General features: G+C 39.3%; 2 protein-coding genes across 2 annotated transcripts; one reads left to right on the top strand and one right to left on the bottom strand.

The window, feature by feature from the left end:
• The first annotated feature begins 1,999 nt into the window (after nucleotides 1-1,999).
• Nucleotides 2,000-7,276, top strand: LOC306974915 (secretory carrier-associated membrane protein 1-like). The gene is made up of 9 exons (XM_079572318.1): nucleotides 2,000-2,236; nucleotides 2,765-2,845; nucleotides 2,942-3,046; nucleotides 3,569-3,677; nucleotides 3,743-3,871; nucleotides 3,978-4,137; nucleotides 4,475-4,576; nucleotides 4,653-4,770; nucleotides 4,846-7,276. Exons 1-9 carry the CDS (start codon nucleotides 2,180-2,182, stop codon nucleotides 5,005-5,007), a joined length of 1,023 nt encoding a protein of 340 aa, XP_079428444.1. The 5' UTR covers nucleotides 2,000-2,179; the 3' UTR covers nucleotides 5,008-7,276.
• Nucleotides 7,277-7,471: 195 nt separating this feature from the next.
• LOC306974926 (LHFPL tetraspan subfamily member 2a protein-like) lies at nucleotides 7,472-17,133 on the bottom strand. Its single transcript, XM_079572328.1, has 3 exons — nucleotides 16,995-17,133; nucleotides 9,555-10,117; nucleotides 7,472-8,747 (listed from the first exon to the last, which is right to left on the bottom strand). The coding sequence occupies exons 2-3, from the start codon at nucleotides 9,964-9,966 to the stop codon at nucleotides 8,491-8,493; spliced, it is 669 nt and encodes a 222-aa protein (XP_079428454.1). The 5' UTR covers nucleotides 9,967-10,117; nucleotides 16,995-17,133; the 3' UTR covers nucleotides 7,472-8,490.
• Between the last annotated feature and the right edge of the window lie 2,061 nt (nucleotides 17,134-19,194).

The raw sequence follows: 19,194 nt of genomic DNA, 5'->3' as shown, positions 1-19,194 counted from the left end.
TTTTACACTCTGAAAATACAGTTTAGTGGGAAAATAGCACCTGTTCAAAAGAATAATTCAAACCACACAGTCACCGTCCAAGTAAATACCTCAGGTTGGCATCTAATATTGGAAGGCCAAGAAGCAAAGTTAACTGGCCTTAGCTAATGATGTTGATATGCAGAGCTGCACGCTGGAGTAATTGTGTGACTGTTTAAGACCCAAATGCAGCACTAGCAGCCTCATCATAGACCTGCTCTTTCATTATTGGGCCACAAATGGAAATGCAAATAGCTCGCTTTGCTGCGGACGCCTCAAATTTATTAAACTAAAAGGTTTAATTTCCATTTTTCTCCGCATCAGCTTTATTTATAAATGTCGTGCCCTATGAAGACCCAGTTATTTTCTCTCTCTCCTGCAAACCTCTTAACAAATCTGCTCATTAATATGGTAATGGAGAATCAATCGCTTTTCCGGTGACGGAGGGCTGTTTCCCTCTCAGAGTGTAATGTAATCTGACTGGTCATCAGCACAAACAAATTCACACCCCGTATATAGACTGTATATTTTGATGCACACCCACAGAAGTTATAATTTATTGTAATAACTTTTAAAGTCAACACTGGGCTTGCGGGTTTAGTTTAGTTGAGTCTGTCGGGAGAGCTATGAGCCACAGCCTTGTGCCAGAATACCAGATGTCGCTGCATTAATGGCCCATAATATCACGTGCTGCTTGCCCAACATTTCAGGACCCTAAAATAACACTCATATTCCTTAATGAGATCTAATTACGCACAAGGTTCTTATTCAAGGCAATATGATGATAATTACAATGGTGGCTTTTAACACTTGGTTGCCATGTCGCCAGTGATGGGCTACTGTCTCCGTTTGGTCCAGTCCTGCCCTTTTAGAATCAACTGTGTAAAGAGAACGCCAATTCACTCTGGTTAGTGACCTAATGAACATTTCAAAATGGCCATGACCAACTGCTTGGAGAACTAATGTTGCAGCTATAAGACAAAGTGGTTGTTTCCACACAAAGTCATCTGTGGAGGATGGCATTGTAGAGAAAACTAGACGAGGACATTTCTGTCATCACAAAGCCTGGTGCAACATATTACCTATTTTGAGATTAGACAACAATCTGAATAGTGCATATTGTAGTTTATAGTATATATAGGTCTGCATTGATTAAACTCTCTAGCATGGTCTGTTTTGTCACAGGAAAGTCACTTAATAGACCAAACGCAACAAGAGTACGAATGAAAATATGAATCTTATGCCTCAAAATTTGCCACATTGGGAAAGATTTCCACGTAATAGCATTTGTTCTTCAATTGAACGTTAATCTGAGTAAATGGTGCTTAAATGTTTAAATCACATTTACAGGCTGTCAGCTGTTCTGATGTTCTTCACATGGCCACCCTTCGTTTGAATGAAAATAAATTGGTGCAAAATAAGAGGATTCAAAGAAAGATGCTATAGGAGACCTCTTGAATCATAGCGCCACCAAGTGGACACATTGCGTAATGAGTTAATTTTGAAAAGATTGTTTTTGTTTTTTGTGATAAAATAGGTTAAATATTCTGAGACGTTCGCATAAAGTTACCTACACTTGCTGTCTTATTTTAATACGATACTTTACTCTCAAGTATCAAGTCGCTTGGTTATTTGAAGGATCATTTCATGTAACAAAGCCATAGAGACACAAGAGGCATAGCTCATCAGTCGGCTCGGATAGGCTTGTATTTCATTTTATTCTATTTTATATTTTTATTCTATTGTTTTTATGTTACTAAGATTCTCTTCTGCAATTGTTCATTTGACAGTTTGAAACGGGTCCTATTACAATACAAGATACAACCTGGCCAATAATATTTTTCCCCTAAACCTGAACTTTGCTCAGGTGCCTGCGGTGGTACCTGCGGTGGTACCTGCTGTGGTGCCTGTGGTGCCTGTGGTACCTGTGGTCATCGTGGTCGCGCGTCATGCTGTCCGCGGTGCTGAAACAGTTACGCGTCATGATCACGCATCCTCTGTGCCATCTTTGTGCGGCTCCTGGCTAGGCTAGGCGAGAGGGCTCTCCATCAGCTGGAAGGGACTGCAGGCTGAGAAGAAAGGCAGTCGATTTAAGAGATTAAATTTGTTCTGGACTGTCGGAGAGCCCCTTTACATACAACCGTCATTTCAAAGCTGAATAATGTCCGATTTTGACAGCAACCCTTTTGCAGACCCGGACTTCAGCAATCCCTTTCAGGTAGCGTTAGCTAACACAGTGAAGCTAGGCCAATGGGCTATGCTTTCTTCAATACGCTGCACCCTTACAGAAACCAACCATTTAAGATTTGATATGATACTCACAGTCTTAGTTTCCATTCGGATTACCTTTGATAGTTGTTCCATATTTTTAATACGGTACTGGTGTGATATGGACTAGACCAAAGATTTGATGCTAGCTAGTGTTATCGTTAGCTTGTTAGCTAGCTATGACTCCAGTCAATAAACAAGGTGCATGAGATCACACTGTTCTTTGTGGACTCCAACCACCTTCATCTATCGCCTAATTTTAATCTTATGTAAAATAGCAGAGTCATTGACGACGATAACAGTGTAAACTGTGTAAATCTCTCATGTTTATATTATAGTCACTCCATTTGAGCCTCACGGCTGTTTTGTGTCTTTTATGAACAAAGACCGATTGAAGCTGCTAACTGTTCATTCACTAACACTGCACACAAGTTTAGCTTCAGTGTGTTTATAATGAACATGTTGCCCTGTCGTCCAGGACCCTTCAGTGACACAGGTGACACGGTCTGCCCCTCCTGGTGGTTTGGAGGAGTATAACCCATTCACGGATGGCAGACCGGTGAGTTGATCTTGGGGGAGGCAACATTACTTAAACACGACATGTTTCTTTTATATGTAGTGTACTAATTACAACATATATGGCTTTTACTTTCAGTCGGGAAATGCCACCAAATCCACCCCTGCCCCTTCTCAGAACACACAACCTGCCATAATGAAGCCGACAGAAGAGCCACCTGCTTATTCACAGCAACAAACTCAGGTAAAAAGTTTACCGTAGGTACAAATTATTATTATACTGCACAATTTAAAACTGATGGCCGGATAAAAAATATAGTTTGTAATATTTTCATTATTTCATACTGCTTTTCATTTAATTTTATTCCCAATGTTGTATTCTATAAATTAATTTAAAATCTTTTCAACATTTTACTCACTTTTGAGTAAAACAGTTTTTGAGTTTTTTACTCCAAAGGATAGAATAGGTCTTTATTGTTACTGCAAAATTAATCACAATACACACACAAAAACCTGTATAAATATCATGAAGTCATGTCAAGTGCTCACCAGTGTTTTAAGCACTGGCTTCATGACGTCACGTGTCCAGTTAAACTTCCAGCAGGGCCTTCCCCGCTCTGTGGAAGAAGCTCCTTTTCAGTTTCTACTGAGAGTACTCTGATATATACTATATGTAGCTTTTACGTGCCGTATTTTTCTGTATATCACTCTCTCATTCTCATTCTTCTTTCACTCTGTGTGCCACTTAATGATCTGTATCCATTAGGATCAGGCACGTGCCCAGGCTGAGTTGTTGAGGAGGCAGGAAGAGTTGGAGAAAAAAGCAGCAGAGCTCGATCGTCGAGAGAGAGAATTACAGTCTCATGGAGTGGGAGGTTAGCATCGTACCAAGATCAGCTCATAAATATACAGGATAAAAGCTAATATTACATCTGTCCAGGTCGGAAGAACAATTGGCCGCCTTTGCCTGAAAAGTTTCCTGTTGGGCCATGCTTCTACCATGACATTGCAGTGGACATACCTATAGAATATCAAAAGACTGTCAAAATCATGTACAATTTGTGGATGTGTAAGTACTATTTAACTGTACAGACAAGTCACGGTTAAGATTCGTTATAAGAATGTAAGAAAATCCTTTGATTTATTTGGTTTGTGTGATTTTCTTCCTCATGCAGTTCATGCGGCGACTCTATTTGTGAACATGTTTGGCTGCCTGGCCTGGTTCTGTGTGGATCCATCTCGTGGGGTTGATTTTGGTCTGGCTATGCTATGGTTTCTACTTTTTACACCTTGTTCATTTATCTGCTGGTACAGACCACTTTATGGAGCTTTTAGGTAAGAAAAACAAAACACAATTCTTACATGATTTGTATACAGTTAGTCTGGTTATTGTTTGTTACTGTCTACAACGTTTCTGAGTCTCTAAAATATTGTATTTATTACCAGCACTTTTACATACTAGTTTCATTATTTCCATTATATTATTATTCGTTTGAAACAAAAACAGATGCAGCAAATCCCACAATCAATTCGACCGTCCATAAAAAATAATTAAGACAAACAAAATCATGTCTGACAATGCTGCAAACCAGTATTCCTATTGCTTTTAATGTCAAAAACCTTTTGTAGGACAGTGACACACAACCAAATACTCTTTCTTTTCTCTCTTCAGGAGTGACAGCTCTTTCAGATTTTTTGTTTTCTTCTTTGTCTATATTTGCCAATTTGGAGTTCACGTTCTGCAAAGTATTGGCATAACTAGTTGGGGAACTTGGTAAGATCACTTTGCAATGCTGTATGTCATCATAATGTTTAGTGAGTTGCACTGATTGCTTGTGTGTTTGTTGTAGTGGCTGGATTGCAGCACTAACAGGTCTGAATACCAGTATCCCAGTTGGCATCATCATGTTACTTATTGCTGCTCTGTTCACTGCCCTTTCTGTGGGATCTCTCATCATGTTTAAAAAGGTAAGGATTGCCCATATATTGCATTATAAGGCATGTAAAGAAGAGTTTAGTCATATCTGAATGTTCTTTTTCCAGGTACATGCGTTGTACCGCACCACTGGGGCGAGTTTTGAAAAGGCTCAGCAGGAGTTTGCCACTGGGGTCATGTCAAACAAGACTGTTCAAACTGCTGCTGCCAACGCTGCTGCTAATGCTGCGACCAATGCTGCCCGCGGGGCCTTCAAAGCTCACCCGTAAAGGTTCAAACATTCATACAATGTACATGGTCAAACACACACACACAGACATAGAGTCAAGGGCAGCATGGCTCCTAGTACTGCAATTGAATAACAGCATTACAACAGGTTGGTCAATATGGAGCGCTAAGACATAGAGGAATATCAATTATAAATTCAATAGATTGAACCGACTGGATTATCTTGACTTAAAAGTCCATGACCGACCGTGTCCCACAAGATCTGACGGTGGGCGGTTGCACATGACAAGTGAGATTTTCAGTCACACAGAAATGAATCACACAATGTAAAGCTAAAACACCCAGTTATAAAACCTTATTCCAAACTTGTATGTTTTGTGGCAAATCATTGGCTTTATAATCCAGTTGGTTTGATTTATTGGACTTGTAATAGCAGGTGGCTAAACAACCATTTGTAATGTGCGATAAAACAGAAGCTGGAGGAAAGCAAATGGCCCCATATAAATAATGTCAACAACAACAACAATTAGCTCATCATTAACTACCAGAAACTAGCAGTACACATCAGTTTTATGTTTTATTCTTGACTGCAATTACAGTGGTTAAGCTGAACCCTGTTTGTGAGGAGCTTTTGTTTGATGATTTGCACATACCTACTGTATTTGGACAGTGCAATGAATGAGTCAGTATTTTTCATTATAAACATGGCTCTGACTATGTTTCTGAAATGTAAATGAAATGTATCTTCTACTGCACTGTATATTGCCTTTTTCAGAAATTGTTACCTAGTTTAAAGAAGTCATCAGAACAGAAAACGATTGTGTTCCTTGTGAGGACGTGACTCCTAAAAACTCAAATATCTGTCATGCATCACTGTTATTGGGAAACTAGACTGGATTCAGCATTGCTGTGGTGAACTATAATTTGACAGCATGATGAAGACATGCATGTTTATCTAAAAAAAACATCTCTTCGACCAGGTCATTGTGCCCACAACGAACTTACCTTTAGCTGTAGTTACTGGTGTAGCAGGCTTTGAGGAACGTCAGGCTCCATGATATTGTTGGGTTTTGTAAGAAGTGAAGCTTCTGCATGTCCTCACAGTTCTTTGACTGGATTGGCTTTATTAGTAACATTACTAACCGTAATTGTATAAGAAATGGTTTTCCGCAAACATTTATTTTTTATTTTATCATTTTTATTTTTATTTCCTGGCACTGCATATTTGAACATCAGTATTCGCTGTAGCTTTCTGGTTAAAGATAAAAACTGAACATTGAACTCAACTGTCCTTTCTCACTCACTCTTTTTTTCTGCAGATTATAGTCAATATTTAATTCAAAGTGGCAAAAGATGGAAGCCAGGCAGGAGCTTTTTAAGACGAGTGATATCAAATGATTTGTCCATTTATTATCAGTGGTATCAGTGTTGTACAGACGACTGTCACTCAATGAAATCTGGACATAGATGGCATTTGTATAGTGCCCTCAGTTAGCGCTGGTGTGTGTGCAGATGTGTCAAGAACTGACTATTTTTGCTGCTGTTGCTCTAAATATGTGCAGACAAATTGCTCCTGGAAGTGTCAAGTGATCAGTACGTTGCCATGCTTATATTATAGGCCTATTTGTCGGCAGTATTTTCGATTTTGAGAATTCTGTGTTTGAATCATTGCACATTGTTGTCGTCTTAGAGCGAGCTGTTTATTTTTTATTTATGTTTTAATTTAAACTGCATTTCAATGATCTTTTTTATTTAACACTTCATGTCTGTGCTCTTGTAAAGACATAGCAAACGTTAGCCAATGAGAACTAATTTGTCCCACTTTAAGAACGCTTGTGTAGAATGAATGCCCGACTGACTGAGGTTAATATCCCTCAAGTGTAATTCAATGTACTTAAAAGCTGTGAGAAATCTACCAAATGTCCATATTTGTTTTTATGTGTTTATTGTATGTTTTTACTTTTCAAATTACAACCTTTTCTTTTCATTACTCCACTACTTTCACGCCTGTCATTTTCACTGTTGTGTTTTGAAGCCATGTGAGACGGTGTGTCTTGATCTATTTATGAAACCAGAATGATTTGCTCGGAATATCCTGGACATAGGACTGTGTTTTGATATGTGATTATATTATTCACTGAATCAGAGAAGATGTCTGTCGAAAAGGGACACCTGTATATTTTGTAAACTGGAAAATTTGATCCACGCTATCAATCATATGTAAAAAAGGAAAGTAACACACTTTGTCTGGCCTTTGTCGCATGTGAAATAGTTTTGAGTTTTGTATATTTATGGTATTAACATGAAATAAAATTTAAAACAAGCCTAATTTCTTAATTTCTTTATGTAATTCTTTGCCAATGTCCACTGACTCTGCAGGTGAATGTGACAGAAAACAGACATGAACAAAATCAGTTTATTTTACAATCGCACCACATGTTTGCACCTTTATACAGGCCACAAAGTAGCACTTTCTAATGTCAAACATCATTTTGATGGTACATTTCCAAAATGTGTTTTCTGGCCTGGTTTTAATAATCTTCACAGTCTCGCAGCAAAACACAGGAACCCAGTTATTGCACAAATGCAATTATGCCACATGCAATATCATGGAAATGAACAGCATGGTAGAAAAATACAAGCAATACAAAAATGTAGAATATTTTACAGAAACCAAGTGCAAAACCCAACCTTGGGGGTAAATGAGAATTAATAGAACTGCTCTGATAACAGTGCGACTTTTCATGCACACGCCATGAAAGACTGATTTGACCAGCAGGTTGTGGGACAAATCCGTTAAAGTGCATATGGCAGGTTTTTGTGTTTTGTTTTTTGATTGATTTGAAGTTGAAAAATAATGTAGAGTCTCAAAACAGCTGGACTTACATTTAAACAAGAAGCTGACGTTTCACTCCCCATCTACGGAGCTTCCTCATGGTTGGCCTGGTTTATTGACTGCCGTGCCAAATATACAGTAGATGTGGGTGGCGACGTGCCAGTGTTGATATGGGAAAAGGGAGAATTCCGTTTCCTAAGAAGTTAACTATAAATCGCTGTTTGCAGTACAGCATGACAGCACCGCGACAACAATGAGTGGACTGTTTACTTATAATGTCCAAAAATGTCAAAACATGGTTGTGTATCTGTACTTTTCCCCCTTTATGCTTCACATATAATTTCATCAACTATATTCTGGTAAAGAGTGGAGTCTTACCTGTCATATGCACTTTAACAATAAGTGACAGAACAATAAAAATCACATGTTGATACAAATGCATACTAAACATTAAAAAATGTACCTAATAATTGTACTGTTAGCTCAAAGAAAGTTAAAAGTATGAGAGGCAATTGTCAGAGTTAATAATTCTTGACTAAGTAGAGATTATTTGCTAAACTGTAGCCTAAATCCTATTGTATGAAAGCAAGTACATACAACAGCTTACCCTACCTTTCTGAACCTGTTAACCTTCTATAAATACATGCAAGAACAAATCCAAAAATGTTCTATTCAATTGTCCTCTGGCTCAGAGCAGGCAAATGAGGCTCTTCCCTTCCTCTATCTCTTCTTGCACTTTATCGCTCGAGGTGGCGATCTCTGCCTGTGCTGATAGAACAGCACACAGGAAGGTGGCCAGTGTTCCTCCTATAGCCGCGTAGAAGGCCCACCCAAGTGAGCAGGCTGCAGGTCTGAAGGGCAACGCCTCCGGCCCACAATAGCTCTTCACTTTATCCGAGCCCCAACCAGCGGGGTACAGCATGAGCCCCACCATCAGAAGCAGCCCTGGATGAGAGAAAAACAAGTCAACAACAGCCATGGTCAATGTGCAGCTGGCAGCTCCATTACCCAACGTCTGAAATATTCTTGGCTGAAGGGCATTTGCTTTGCTCCTACAGAGAAAATGTTAGATAATCACAGTTATAAAACAGCTGTAAATATTGCAAGCTTAAGAATGCAGATGTTGCAACATGTAAACTCAGTCCTCAAGGATCTGTTGATGTCAATCCACTTGTAGTGGCAAGTACCAACAATCAACACTTCATTATGTTCTGTGTTAAGTTTGGAGCTAGCATTCTGGTTTAGTGAATGGAAACTAAAGTTGTGTGTTACAGGACACAAGTGGCACACATGTATTTGTTCGAGACAATATTGTTTTAAACGTTCAATAAATATAATTTTTTGTTTAAGTTTAAACAATAGCAAAAAGTGGGTGCTCAGTCATATGACCACCAAAGAAATAAACAAGTGTCAGGCTCAATCTCACAACCTACTGATTAAAAGTCTGGCGCTCTCCTTATTGAGCTAAAAAGAAGTGGTACATGCACTGCCGTCGCACTTACATATATTAATGTAATGGACTGATGTGAGAGCAGAAGACAAGAGAGTGCTCTTGTGATATAAAGGTTATATCTATTGAATTATTGTAATCAAGGCAAATTCGTTTGGGCGCCCAATGATTTGGGTTTGTGCTCTAACCACAGGCAGGAAGGTCGACTATGACTACAAGATAATCATCAAACATGCTGTTCACTAAAATAACATTTAACGTGACTTTATAGGGCCTGATGATGTGGATGTGTCATGTCTAACCTCCAATAGCCTGCAGCAGTCCACAAATGTTGAAGATGCTCTTCTTGAGGATGCTCTGGAAGCACAAGCTGAAGATGGAGATACAGGCCACACATCCCAGCACTAAGGTCCCAGCTGAAAGGAACAACATGGTTGTCTGCCAGAAGCCGCTGGCCACCTCTCCAAATGTGGCTGCATAAGGCCCACAGATGACCCCCACCCCCTGAGTCCCAATCCGGAGGCAGCGGCTGTATAGGCCCAGAGATGGCCTATACTGGCCAGAGTCCACCCCCTCACCATTTACATTTGGGTCTGAGCGAGGGAAACCCAGCAGCCAATCAGGACTCATAAAGGCTACAAGCTCAGCAAAGGCCACGATAATACTGAGCAGGGTCCACAGCAGGGAGCGGCACGTTACTATGACATGGCACATGGTGCTCACTGTCTCCAAAGAGTCTCCGAAAAGGTTCTGTGAGCAAGTAGGTTGAATTTATCCAGATACTGATGTCTCAGTCTTCAGTCCCACAGAATTTGTGTATCCAGCTATAATGCACCAAAACAGCTTCCTTCAGCCATGGCAGCATCTGTAAAACATCATACACAAATCAAAGGTAAAATACAGGCCATCTATCTATTATGGCTAGGACATAATAGAAAAACAGAGTAACTGTGTACATATCAACAGTTTAGTTGTTGATTTTGAAATGGACGCTTGTGAGTCATAGACGAAGTTGTTTACTGTTAAAAACCTTTTGGCTGCATACGCTGGCTTATGATCAGCGGTGTGAACTTGTGCCAGAGTAATAGTTACAGAACATGTGTGTAGAGTACAGACAACCAGTGCTGCTTTAGTGCTAAAGAATGTCACTCAAGTCAGTCATGAGTCAAAACGATTTGAACTTACTGTGTCCTATATTTAAGACAGGCTTGTACATAACTATCATTTACATTACTTGTTTGTTTTTTCCATATAAACACTGAAATGCCATTTTTATTATATAAGGATGAACTTTACATTTATCATTACAAAAGCAAAACTGTAATTCTGCTCCTGTTTCTTCTCTATCGCATTACTATCTGAACTGTGTTGAATAGAGGATCGTGTTCATTACTCATTGTGGTCTGTGTCAGTGTAAACAAGAGTTTTGAAGTTTGAAGATACAAAGTTTTTCTTTCCATCCAGTATGAGTCAACATACTGAAAGTACTCGCGAGTGATTGGTGGGCGCCCCTCCTCAGCAGCATGTCCCTAAGGATACTAGAGACTTCCCAGACAAATGCTAGTGCTATGAGCAACAGTTCCAGATGTCTGTAACAGTGAGGATGAATGACGCCACACACACACTCGCCAATCTAGTGTAAATAATCGTGTTTATACTGTCATGGCATTAGTCATACTAAGCCTGTAATGATAGGAGCCTTATGCGCCGAGCAGACGTCAACACATCAGCGTTGTCATGGGAATAAAGGATGACATGAGAACTGTATTTTAACTCAAACAACGGATATGAAGTAATCTTGTGAAAATGGGTAAAAGGGCTAAAAATGGTGAGTTAGACATTGGCCAGTTAGTCAGCCTACACCTTCGAACCACAAGGTCACAAGCTGTAATTTCAAGATGCCTACTGGTCTTACTGCGGCAAGCCAAAAAAATCACCATGATTTTCTTCGAGCCTTAAAACCACAAGTTCAAATTGTATCACAATTAGGGTATGCTTAGTCTCACTATGTGTTTTAACAGAAAGAAAAACACTGAATCATGATAAGACAATCACCACAAGGATTGGATCACAATTTACTTTTTATTGTCATTGTCCAACCTTCTTTACCCCTGACTAAGACATCCTTTGCAAACTCTGGTCACACTAGGTCTGGTAGCAAACAGAAATGCGACATAATCAAAAATCTGCCTTTTTTCCAATAGACACATTCACTGACGAAAATAAAACCAAACCTAAATGAAACAAAATAATAACAACAAAAAATACAAATGAAACACAGAATTGGTATTTCACTATATTACGACTGATAACCCTGCAGCTTGGAAAGAGAACAGAGCACATTCATTGTTTGATACAATCTAGGGACCTGAGGTAGTTGCTGATTTAGCTAAGGTTGGCTGACTTCAAAACACAGAAATGCTGATAATGACTAAGTTGCCGCCATGACTGTATCTAAAGAGCAGGTATGAACAGGAGAAATGAGATTTGAACCGCAGTGTATGACTGATGTGGTTTGGTTAAACTCTTCACATCTTCACAGCATGTTTTGGAAATGTTTTGCAGAGTGTTTTTTTTTTTTTAAATCAATTTCATAATTTAACGTGTTCCAAGTTTGTATTGTACGTCAGACTGTGAGTGTTGAGCTCATCTTGCTCTTGCCGTGGCCCAAATACTGTCACCGAGATGGTATTTGTTGCATTCTCATTCTATACTGCCATCACAATTAGAGGTTACACAAAACCTCTGCAATCTATCGTAAATACTGTAATTACTCGCCTGAGAAGCAGACCTAAAGGGAGAAATGAAGGGGTGCTTTCAACTCAAAGACTCATTTGGATACTGAGACATATATATAATACAGGGGGAATGTTATTATGATTCTCCTATGTAATGTACAAGTAAAATATTCACTATTATTATTAATTTTTGTTTCCCTACAAAATGCATTCCATTTGTCCATCTAGGTTTCATTCATTCTGCGCCGGATACGAGAGGATAAACTTCTGCCCATTTCTATGCATGTTTGGTTTAAAAGAAAATCACACAGATAAACAGGAAGCAACCAGGAAGTACCAGTGTCCGTCCAAACTCTCCTCGCAATGGGTGAATGTTGAATCTAAAAAACTGCATGTTTGGGACCTTGTTACACTACTATGACACATTTTTAGCACATATTTTTATTGTGCTTTTACATACTGTGGGGCAAATAAGGCTTTCCTTTGATTATATTGAATACAATTTAAAGTATCCTTGTGTATCACGTTGATTAAAGGATTTCATCTGGAATATCTGCTTTTTGCCACCGATTTCTACACTAAATATTGATGCACGGTGCATGTTTATGGTTCTCATTTAACATTTTGATGGGATTAACTTTTCTAAGAGGATAGCACTATTATTCCTTCACACATGAAAGTAGGCCTGAACCGATCTTATTTTAGTCTAGTTTGACATTACCCAAAAAGCGCAAAAATTGCAACAAAAACAAGGACAAAAAAGCCATAAAAGAATGACAAAAATGTGCAGAAAAAGCAAAAATAACACAATAAAAAAGTGGCAAAACACAACAAAAAGGTGACAATAGAGTGACAAAAACGTGATGAAAACATGACAAAAATGTGAAAACATTATGACCAAAACTCATCAAAGGAGCGCCAAAAACGACAAAAATGCTTCATAAATGTGACCAAAACGCAGCGACAAAAAAAAGTTATGATCAGGTTTGTGGGTCTTAGATTTCAAATGAGACGTTACAGACATTGTAAGCTCCAGTCGAGAAGCTTTTCGATCTGGGTACAGCCAAAAAAATGCACTTGGTTAAGGCGGGGGTTAAGGGGTTAAATAAATATGAACATACAATCTGAGGACCATTTTTGTTTCATTTTTAACTGAGGTGTTAGTTTGTATTGAAGCAGTGTGACTGGTCTAAAAAGCACAATTAATCATTATTAAATTGAAATTGTATATTAGTCGCTTGTGGCAAATAGCAAATCAAAATAGCAACATTTTGAATTAGGCTATAATGTCAGTATAATCAGAATACGGAATAAACCAAAACCTAAGTGCAGCCCTTGACAACATTATTTATAATATATCCTAACCTGCAATGCACTAAATTGCAACACTTGAGTTAAAAGTGACATCCTGAATGTGCTTTCCGTTTGAACAACAATTTGATGGCAGGGCCTTGTTAGTGTGAGACATGGGGAGATACGTTTACACAATGATTATAACTAGTCACAGGGAAGACCTCAAGGCAGATGAAAGTGGATTACGTTTTGTAGCTTTCCACATGTCTCCATGGTCGGACTTAAAACATTTTTTATCATGTGTAGAAAATCTGTTAGGAATATTCAAGATTAGTGCTGTAAAGCCTAAACTTATTTAATTAGTTTTTTTTTTTTGTAAAAGACTGCCACTGCTGTGAGAAAATGCTTTAGCTAATCTGGATAATTATCAATTATAGTCGATTCACTCTAATGCTCTTTTCTATTTAAAGTGGAGCGGCAGATCTTTCAAAATCTAGCATTTACCTGCTTGTTCCCACACCACTCTGCTGGTAAAGTCCCTTTCACCGTAGGGGCTTATGAGCTTGTTCCGAAGGCCCAGAGCCAACTTAAACAGAGCTTTCCAATTCCTAATTTATTCTCCTTGCTGCTAAGAGACAATCCCTTTTTCATGAAACAACAAAAATGCAACGTGGAAGCCAGCAGTCAGCGAGAGTGGGCAGTGTGTGTTTGTCTGTGAACCTGTAAAGCCCTGTCTAATGAAGTATAGCCCCTCAGCGTGGGCCCAGGTGCCGACAAAGCAGAGCGCAGGAGGCAGAAGTGGGTCAGTTGGCCGTTAGTTGGGAGGAGGCCGTGCAGCAGTAAATCTAGAGTAATTGGTCTTTGATATGAGAAAAGGCAAAGCCAATGGCATACCAAGGTGCTGAGGTAATGAGTGCAAATGAGTAAGTACTGACAGTGGGCGGCAGAGCATCTATGAGAGGCCTGACCCACCATATTGTGCAAACTGATTGGACTGTAAGTGGAGTTAAGGTCAACAAACTTACAAACTAATATGAGAGAACAATAACAAACAACACTACTAAATATCAGAGGTTCTCAGTCAGTGCTTTGGGATCCACATGCAACATATTAAAACAAGCAACAACCCCAAATCAGTTTTGGCAAAGTAAGTAATGCTACCCATCATCTATAACGGTTCCACGACCCAGTTTTGTGTCCTGCAGAACAAAATCCATATGTGGTATAACATGGTCCATCATACAACAGAACTCAAATCTGACTGATACTTAAAAAGAGCAGAAAAGGTAACCAATATTTTGATATAATAATACAATATATAGACATCAATTATCAGAAATATTTCTTAAAGTAACACATGGAACAAAGCCTAAGCTGGGATCTGAACTGTTTGATAGTGTGTAAACTACCACATATAAGGTTAACGCCACAGATCAGCAATACTCTGAATCCATCTTGTCAGTGATATAGAAGAAGGTAGGACTTAACCTACTCCTCTTTTATAAAAGAATGCAAGCCTTCCTTACTATAGAGAGAGGTAGAGTGAATGTGGCATTTGAAAAAATACACAGTTTATACTTCATTTATAGTTCCTTTGGCTTGTGTTCATCACAGTTTGACGTTGTATGATAGAGCTTAACGTACACGACTTTCTATCATGTCAGTAAATACTGGTAGTTTTTTAATAACAAAACGTGAACCTTTAGTATGAAGACAATGAAGGGGATCTGAGGACATCATGCAAGTCGTAACAGACAGATAGTGAGTCCTGTATCCTTGTCTTTTCCACATTTCATCTGCACTTGTTAGGACAAACTGACTATCTGCAGATAAACATAGCCTTGAGCAGGACTAACTTGGAATTTGTGCAGCTCCAATCCTGTCGGCAGAATCACAGGTGGAGCCATGTAGCAGCATGTAAAAGTACAAAAGTCAAATGTTGAATAAAAGCATGCAGCTATGAAGGATAGCAAAATGACGAGATGTGTAAACTTTACTCCCCCGAAAGACAACAGGGTCTTGGCTTAGGAAAGGAACCAGCGGCATTTTTTCTATAATCATTGCCATGTGGGTCTGTCTGGTGACAGCTCTGTCTCTGACCTTTATCTGATGAATGATGCTGCTAAGTCTGTACTCAGCACTGGGTTCAGGTCAGTCCACAAAAGAGTGTGATGTTGGTCATTTTATGTTGGGTGCGTAGGGTGATTATTTACACAGACACCGGGTTGGCTTGTATTCCATTTCTAATAAATGTTCACAAATAACAAAAGTAAAGATTTTCAGTGTGATTTATTGCACATCATAGTTAGAATGAAGCTTGTCTGTGCTGTTTTGACAGGTGCCAGACAGCAGTTCAAACATGCAAAAGCATAAATGACAGTTCAACACTGGGAAGCCATCGATACTGAAACAATAAAGTCCACAACACACACACACATACACAGTCTTACACATAAAGGCATCAGGATATATTCCCTGACACACATGAAAGTGCCTCAGCCTCAGCTGGTTCAGTCCAGACCAACCAAGACCCCACAAAGACTGGCCCCTCTCTGAGTCACTCTTGAGCTCTCAAAGAAATGCCACTGCTGTCCCAGAATGCACCTCTTCATTCCCAAAGACCCCTGCACATACTGACTAAAGATCTAACAGGCCTGACTCAGAGGAGGCCCCCCAAGAGCCCTCAGTGACCCCCACATTTCACTGACACAAAGGCACCGCTCCCTCCTCATTCTGCTGCTTCTGCAGCCTGTCTGTGAGAGTTCCAACGATGAACTATTCACTAGGCCTTGGAAACGCTCAACGCATCCAGAACACAAACTCGCTGTTATGAAACATACTTTATCTAAAACAAAGGTAATTCAAGTCCATTTGAAATGCGTCCAGCTGATGTAGCCTTGATGCAGATGATATAATTGCTGACAGTTGAACTCAGTTTGGATGAAACTTGGTTTCTTGAATTTATTTAGCTCAGAGTTTAGAGTCAGACACAGTTCTGCCTTACAGGTTTTGTGTGGCTCACATGGAGGACCAGAGGCTAGACTGTGTTGAGTAGTACTTCTCAAATTTGTGAAGATTGGACAAGATAACTGGCCTTTTTTGATATATGCCAATGTTTCAGTCTTCATCAAGAGAGCCTCCTCATGGCAGTATGTATCCATATATTTTTTTAGACCTTTTTTAGACTCACTGTAGTCCGGATTTGATCTTGATCTAGGCCTGATGGTGCTTAAGACAAATATTCTATGAGGTGGTACCACAGTCTATGGGTGGTGGTGGTACTGGTGTGAAATGTTTAAGAACTGCTGAATGATGGGCAGAGGCTCATAACATTCATGACAATAACAAAATAACTGAAGTTTGAGCCTACTCACTCAAAATACAGCAATAAACTAAAAACGTAGCAATAAAGTAGGTGGTGCCTCTGATAATGATTGGTTTTTCATTTTGTTCAAACAAGCTTATATGGCTTCAATAACTTAAAACCATGGATCTATTATAACCCTACTTCTCAAAATCCCGGAAAACCCAGAATGCAACTGTCATTGTAAAGCTATTGGATGATGGACTGTCATTCCAGAAAGAAAAAAAAAAGTTTACTTAAAGACAATGGGGATCCCCACGCGCAAGTTCCACTCAGCGCTTACTGCCAACATCTGTTCGGGCGCGCGTCATGCGTTCGTTAAAGTTAATGTAAAAAGTAAAACTTACGGGGCGTTGCTGGAGAACTTGTCTTTGTTGAAGTCTTTCTCCGCGGTCAGCCCAGTGCCCCACAGCTCACTCCATTTGGCTACAGATCGCTGTTCTTCCCTCGTTTCTTTCACGGGCCGTCCCACCGACATTTGACGCCTCCACTCTGTCCCCCTCTCTGGCCCCGCCCCTTCCCTCCACAGAACCAGGGATTGACGCGCTTTTTGTTGCACAGGAAGAAATAAACGCCTTCTAGCATCACGTAGATGGGGTTAAAACAACACCAACTTGCTTATTGTATTGGTAAATCTGTCCTGTAGCAATTGCATTTTTCCATTTCTGTTAAGTTAACCTTTAGGCTTCCCTTTTTTCTTTGCCTCTCATCAGATTTTTTTTTCTTTTTTACAAAATATAAAAATAAAGGGCTTGGCTTTCATCCAGATCTAAGGGTATGAGCTGTCATTGTAGTTGTCAATAAATTCCGCCTATTAGAAGACTGAAAATAATGTTGATGATGTATAAGCCTATATTTGCAAGATAAGATAGAACTTTATTAATCTCACAATGGAGAAATTCACTTGCTACAACAGCTCTCAAGAACACTCAAATAGTTTGGAAATGTGCAATCAAAAAAGAACAGGATAGAGGGCACACTTTTCCTCTCAGAAAAAGAGAAAAGAATAAAAGAATATAATATGTTTAAAAAAAATTAGAACAGAATATAAGATGCAACATTATCAAAGTTTTCGCAGTGCAACGTTTACAGTCGAGGTGCAGTAGATAAAGTGACATAAGGTGTCCAAGAGTGATCAAAAATGATCATAACATAATCAAAAGGATGTGCTTGATGATGATCAGATGGAAGGACTTTCCGCTATCAGATTAATATGGCAGATTTGTGAATCTAATACTACCCAATAACGATCAGGGAAAAAATGACATTATAGAGTGAGAAGTTGCAGGTTGTTCAGCAGCGTACAGTCCTTTGGGAGCAGCATGTTTAGTTCACCAAGGAATTGGTGAACGCAATATGTCACATACTGTGTGACTGAGCTGACAGGGAGTTACCCACATTATATTATAGTCTGTGGTGATCTGACAGCTCCAGCAGAATGCTTGGTTAGTATTTGAACTGTGGGAAAGACAAGGCAGATAGACATGCTTCACATGGGCCAGTAGAGTTTGTGAGAAATGCCCCCAACATTAAAGGTTTACCTAAAACAATGACACATTAGTGTCTTGGTGAGATCTTTTCTGTGATTTTCGGAGCAGTTGCGCCACTGCATGATGTCACCATATCCTTCTCTGTTCCCTGCATTGTACATCTCCACTGGTCTGGACTGCATAACTCCAAATATAACTTCTCTGTCCTATCTTCAAGATTTACTCTTCCAATACCAAATCCGTCTGGGGTGTCTTCCTGGGAGCTTGGTGGGAAGAAGAGCTGGCTGGAAATAGGCACATGTGGTCGACTCAATGTAGAGAATGAAGAGTGCTCTTGCATAGCAGCAGCATGTTGTTAGCAGATTGTGTTTGTGTTTTTTTTTTTTAAATCAAGGATAGCTTGTTTTTTCTTTGTGTTTGTTTTTGTTTTGTTTTAAGGCCCACAATTAAAGATCTATGATATTTCTGGTCTATGGACTGGAAAAGCAAAGGAAAAAGGAACAAAAAATGAAAAGCTGAATGTTCTTGCTTGGTGGGAAACACTGAGGTTACAGCATTTCCACCAGTATTTTACTTTTGTGGATTTTACACTTGTATGAGGAGATTGAGGCCAAACCAGGACAAATGTCCCTTGAACGAAAAGATATGGGTTTATTATAATTACAACATGATGATGTCATCGGACCCAACGTGGGGCAGGAGCCAGTTTTTCCTGCTGTAACAGCATTACATTTTCACAAGTCATAGCTAAAAAGAAAATATATGAATTTAAAAAAATATAATTAATATCAGTCACTGGGTCCATGATCTCTCTTTACAAGACTAAACATTTCCTCAAAAACAAAATATCTTTTTCTCCATATAATAGTATAGGCCTTTAGAATGCTGTGATGTCACCTGCGGTTTTAACCCAGCAATACCGTTTCAAACAAGGAAACAGGGAACCACTAAACTAAAATGTTGGTTGAGGTACAAACTCATCCCCAATCTTCCTAACATATTCATAGCATCCCAGTTCTTCACAGGGACATGTTTTACAGGCACTTTACACAATTTG

The sequence above is a fragment of the Gobius niger genome, assembly GCF_951799975.1.
Source record: "Gobius niger genome assembly, chromosome: 1".
Classification (NCBI taxonomy): domain Eukaryota; kingdom Metazoa; phylum Chordata; class Actinopteri; order Gobiiformes; family Gobiidae; genus Gobius; species Gobius niger.
This window is presented reverse-complemented; position numbering and strand designations above follow the sequence as displayed.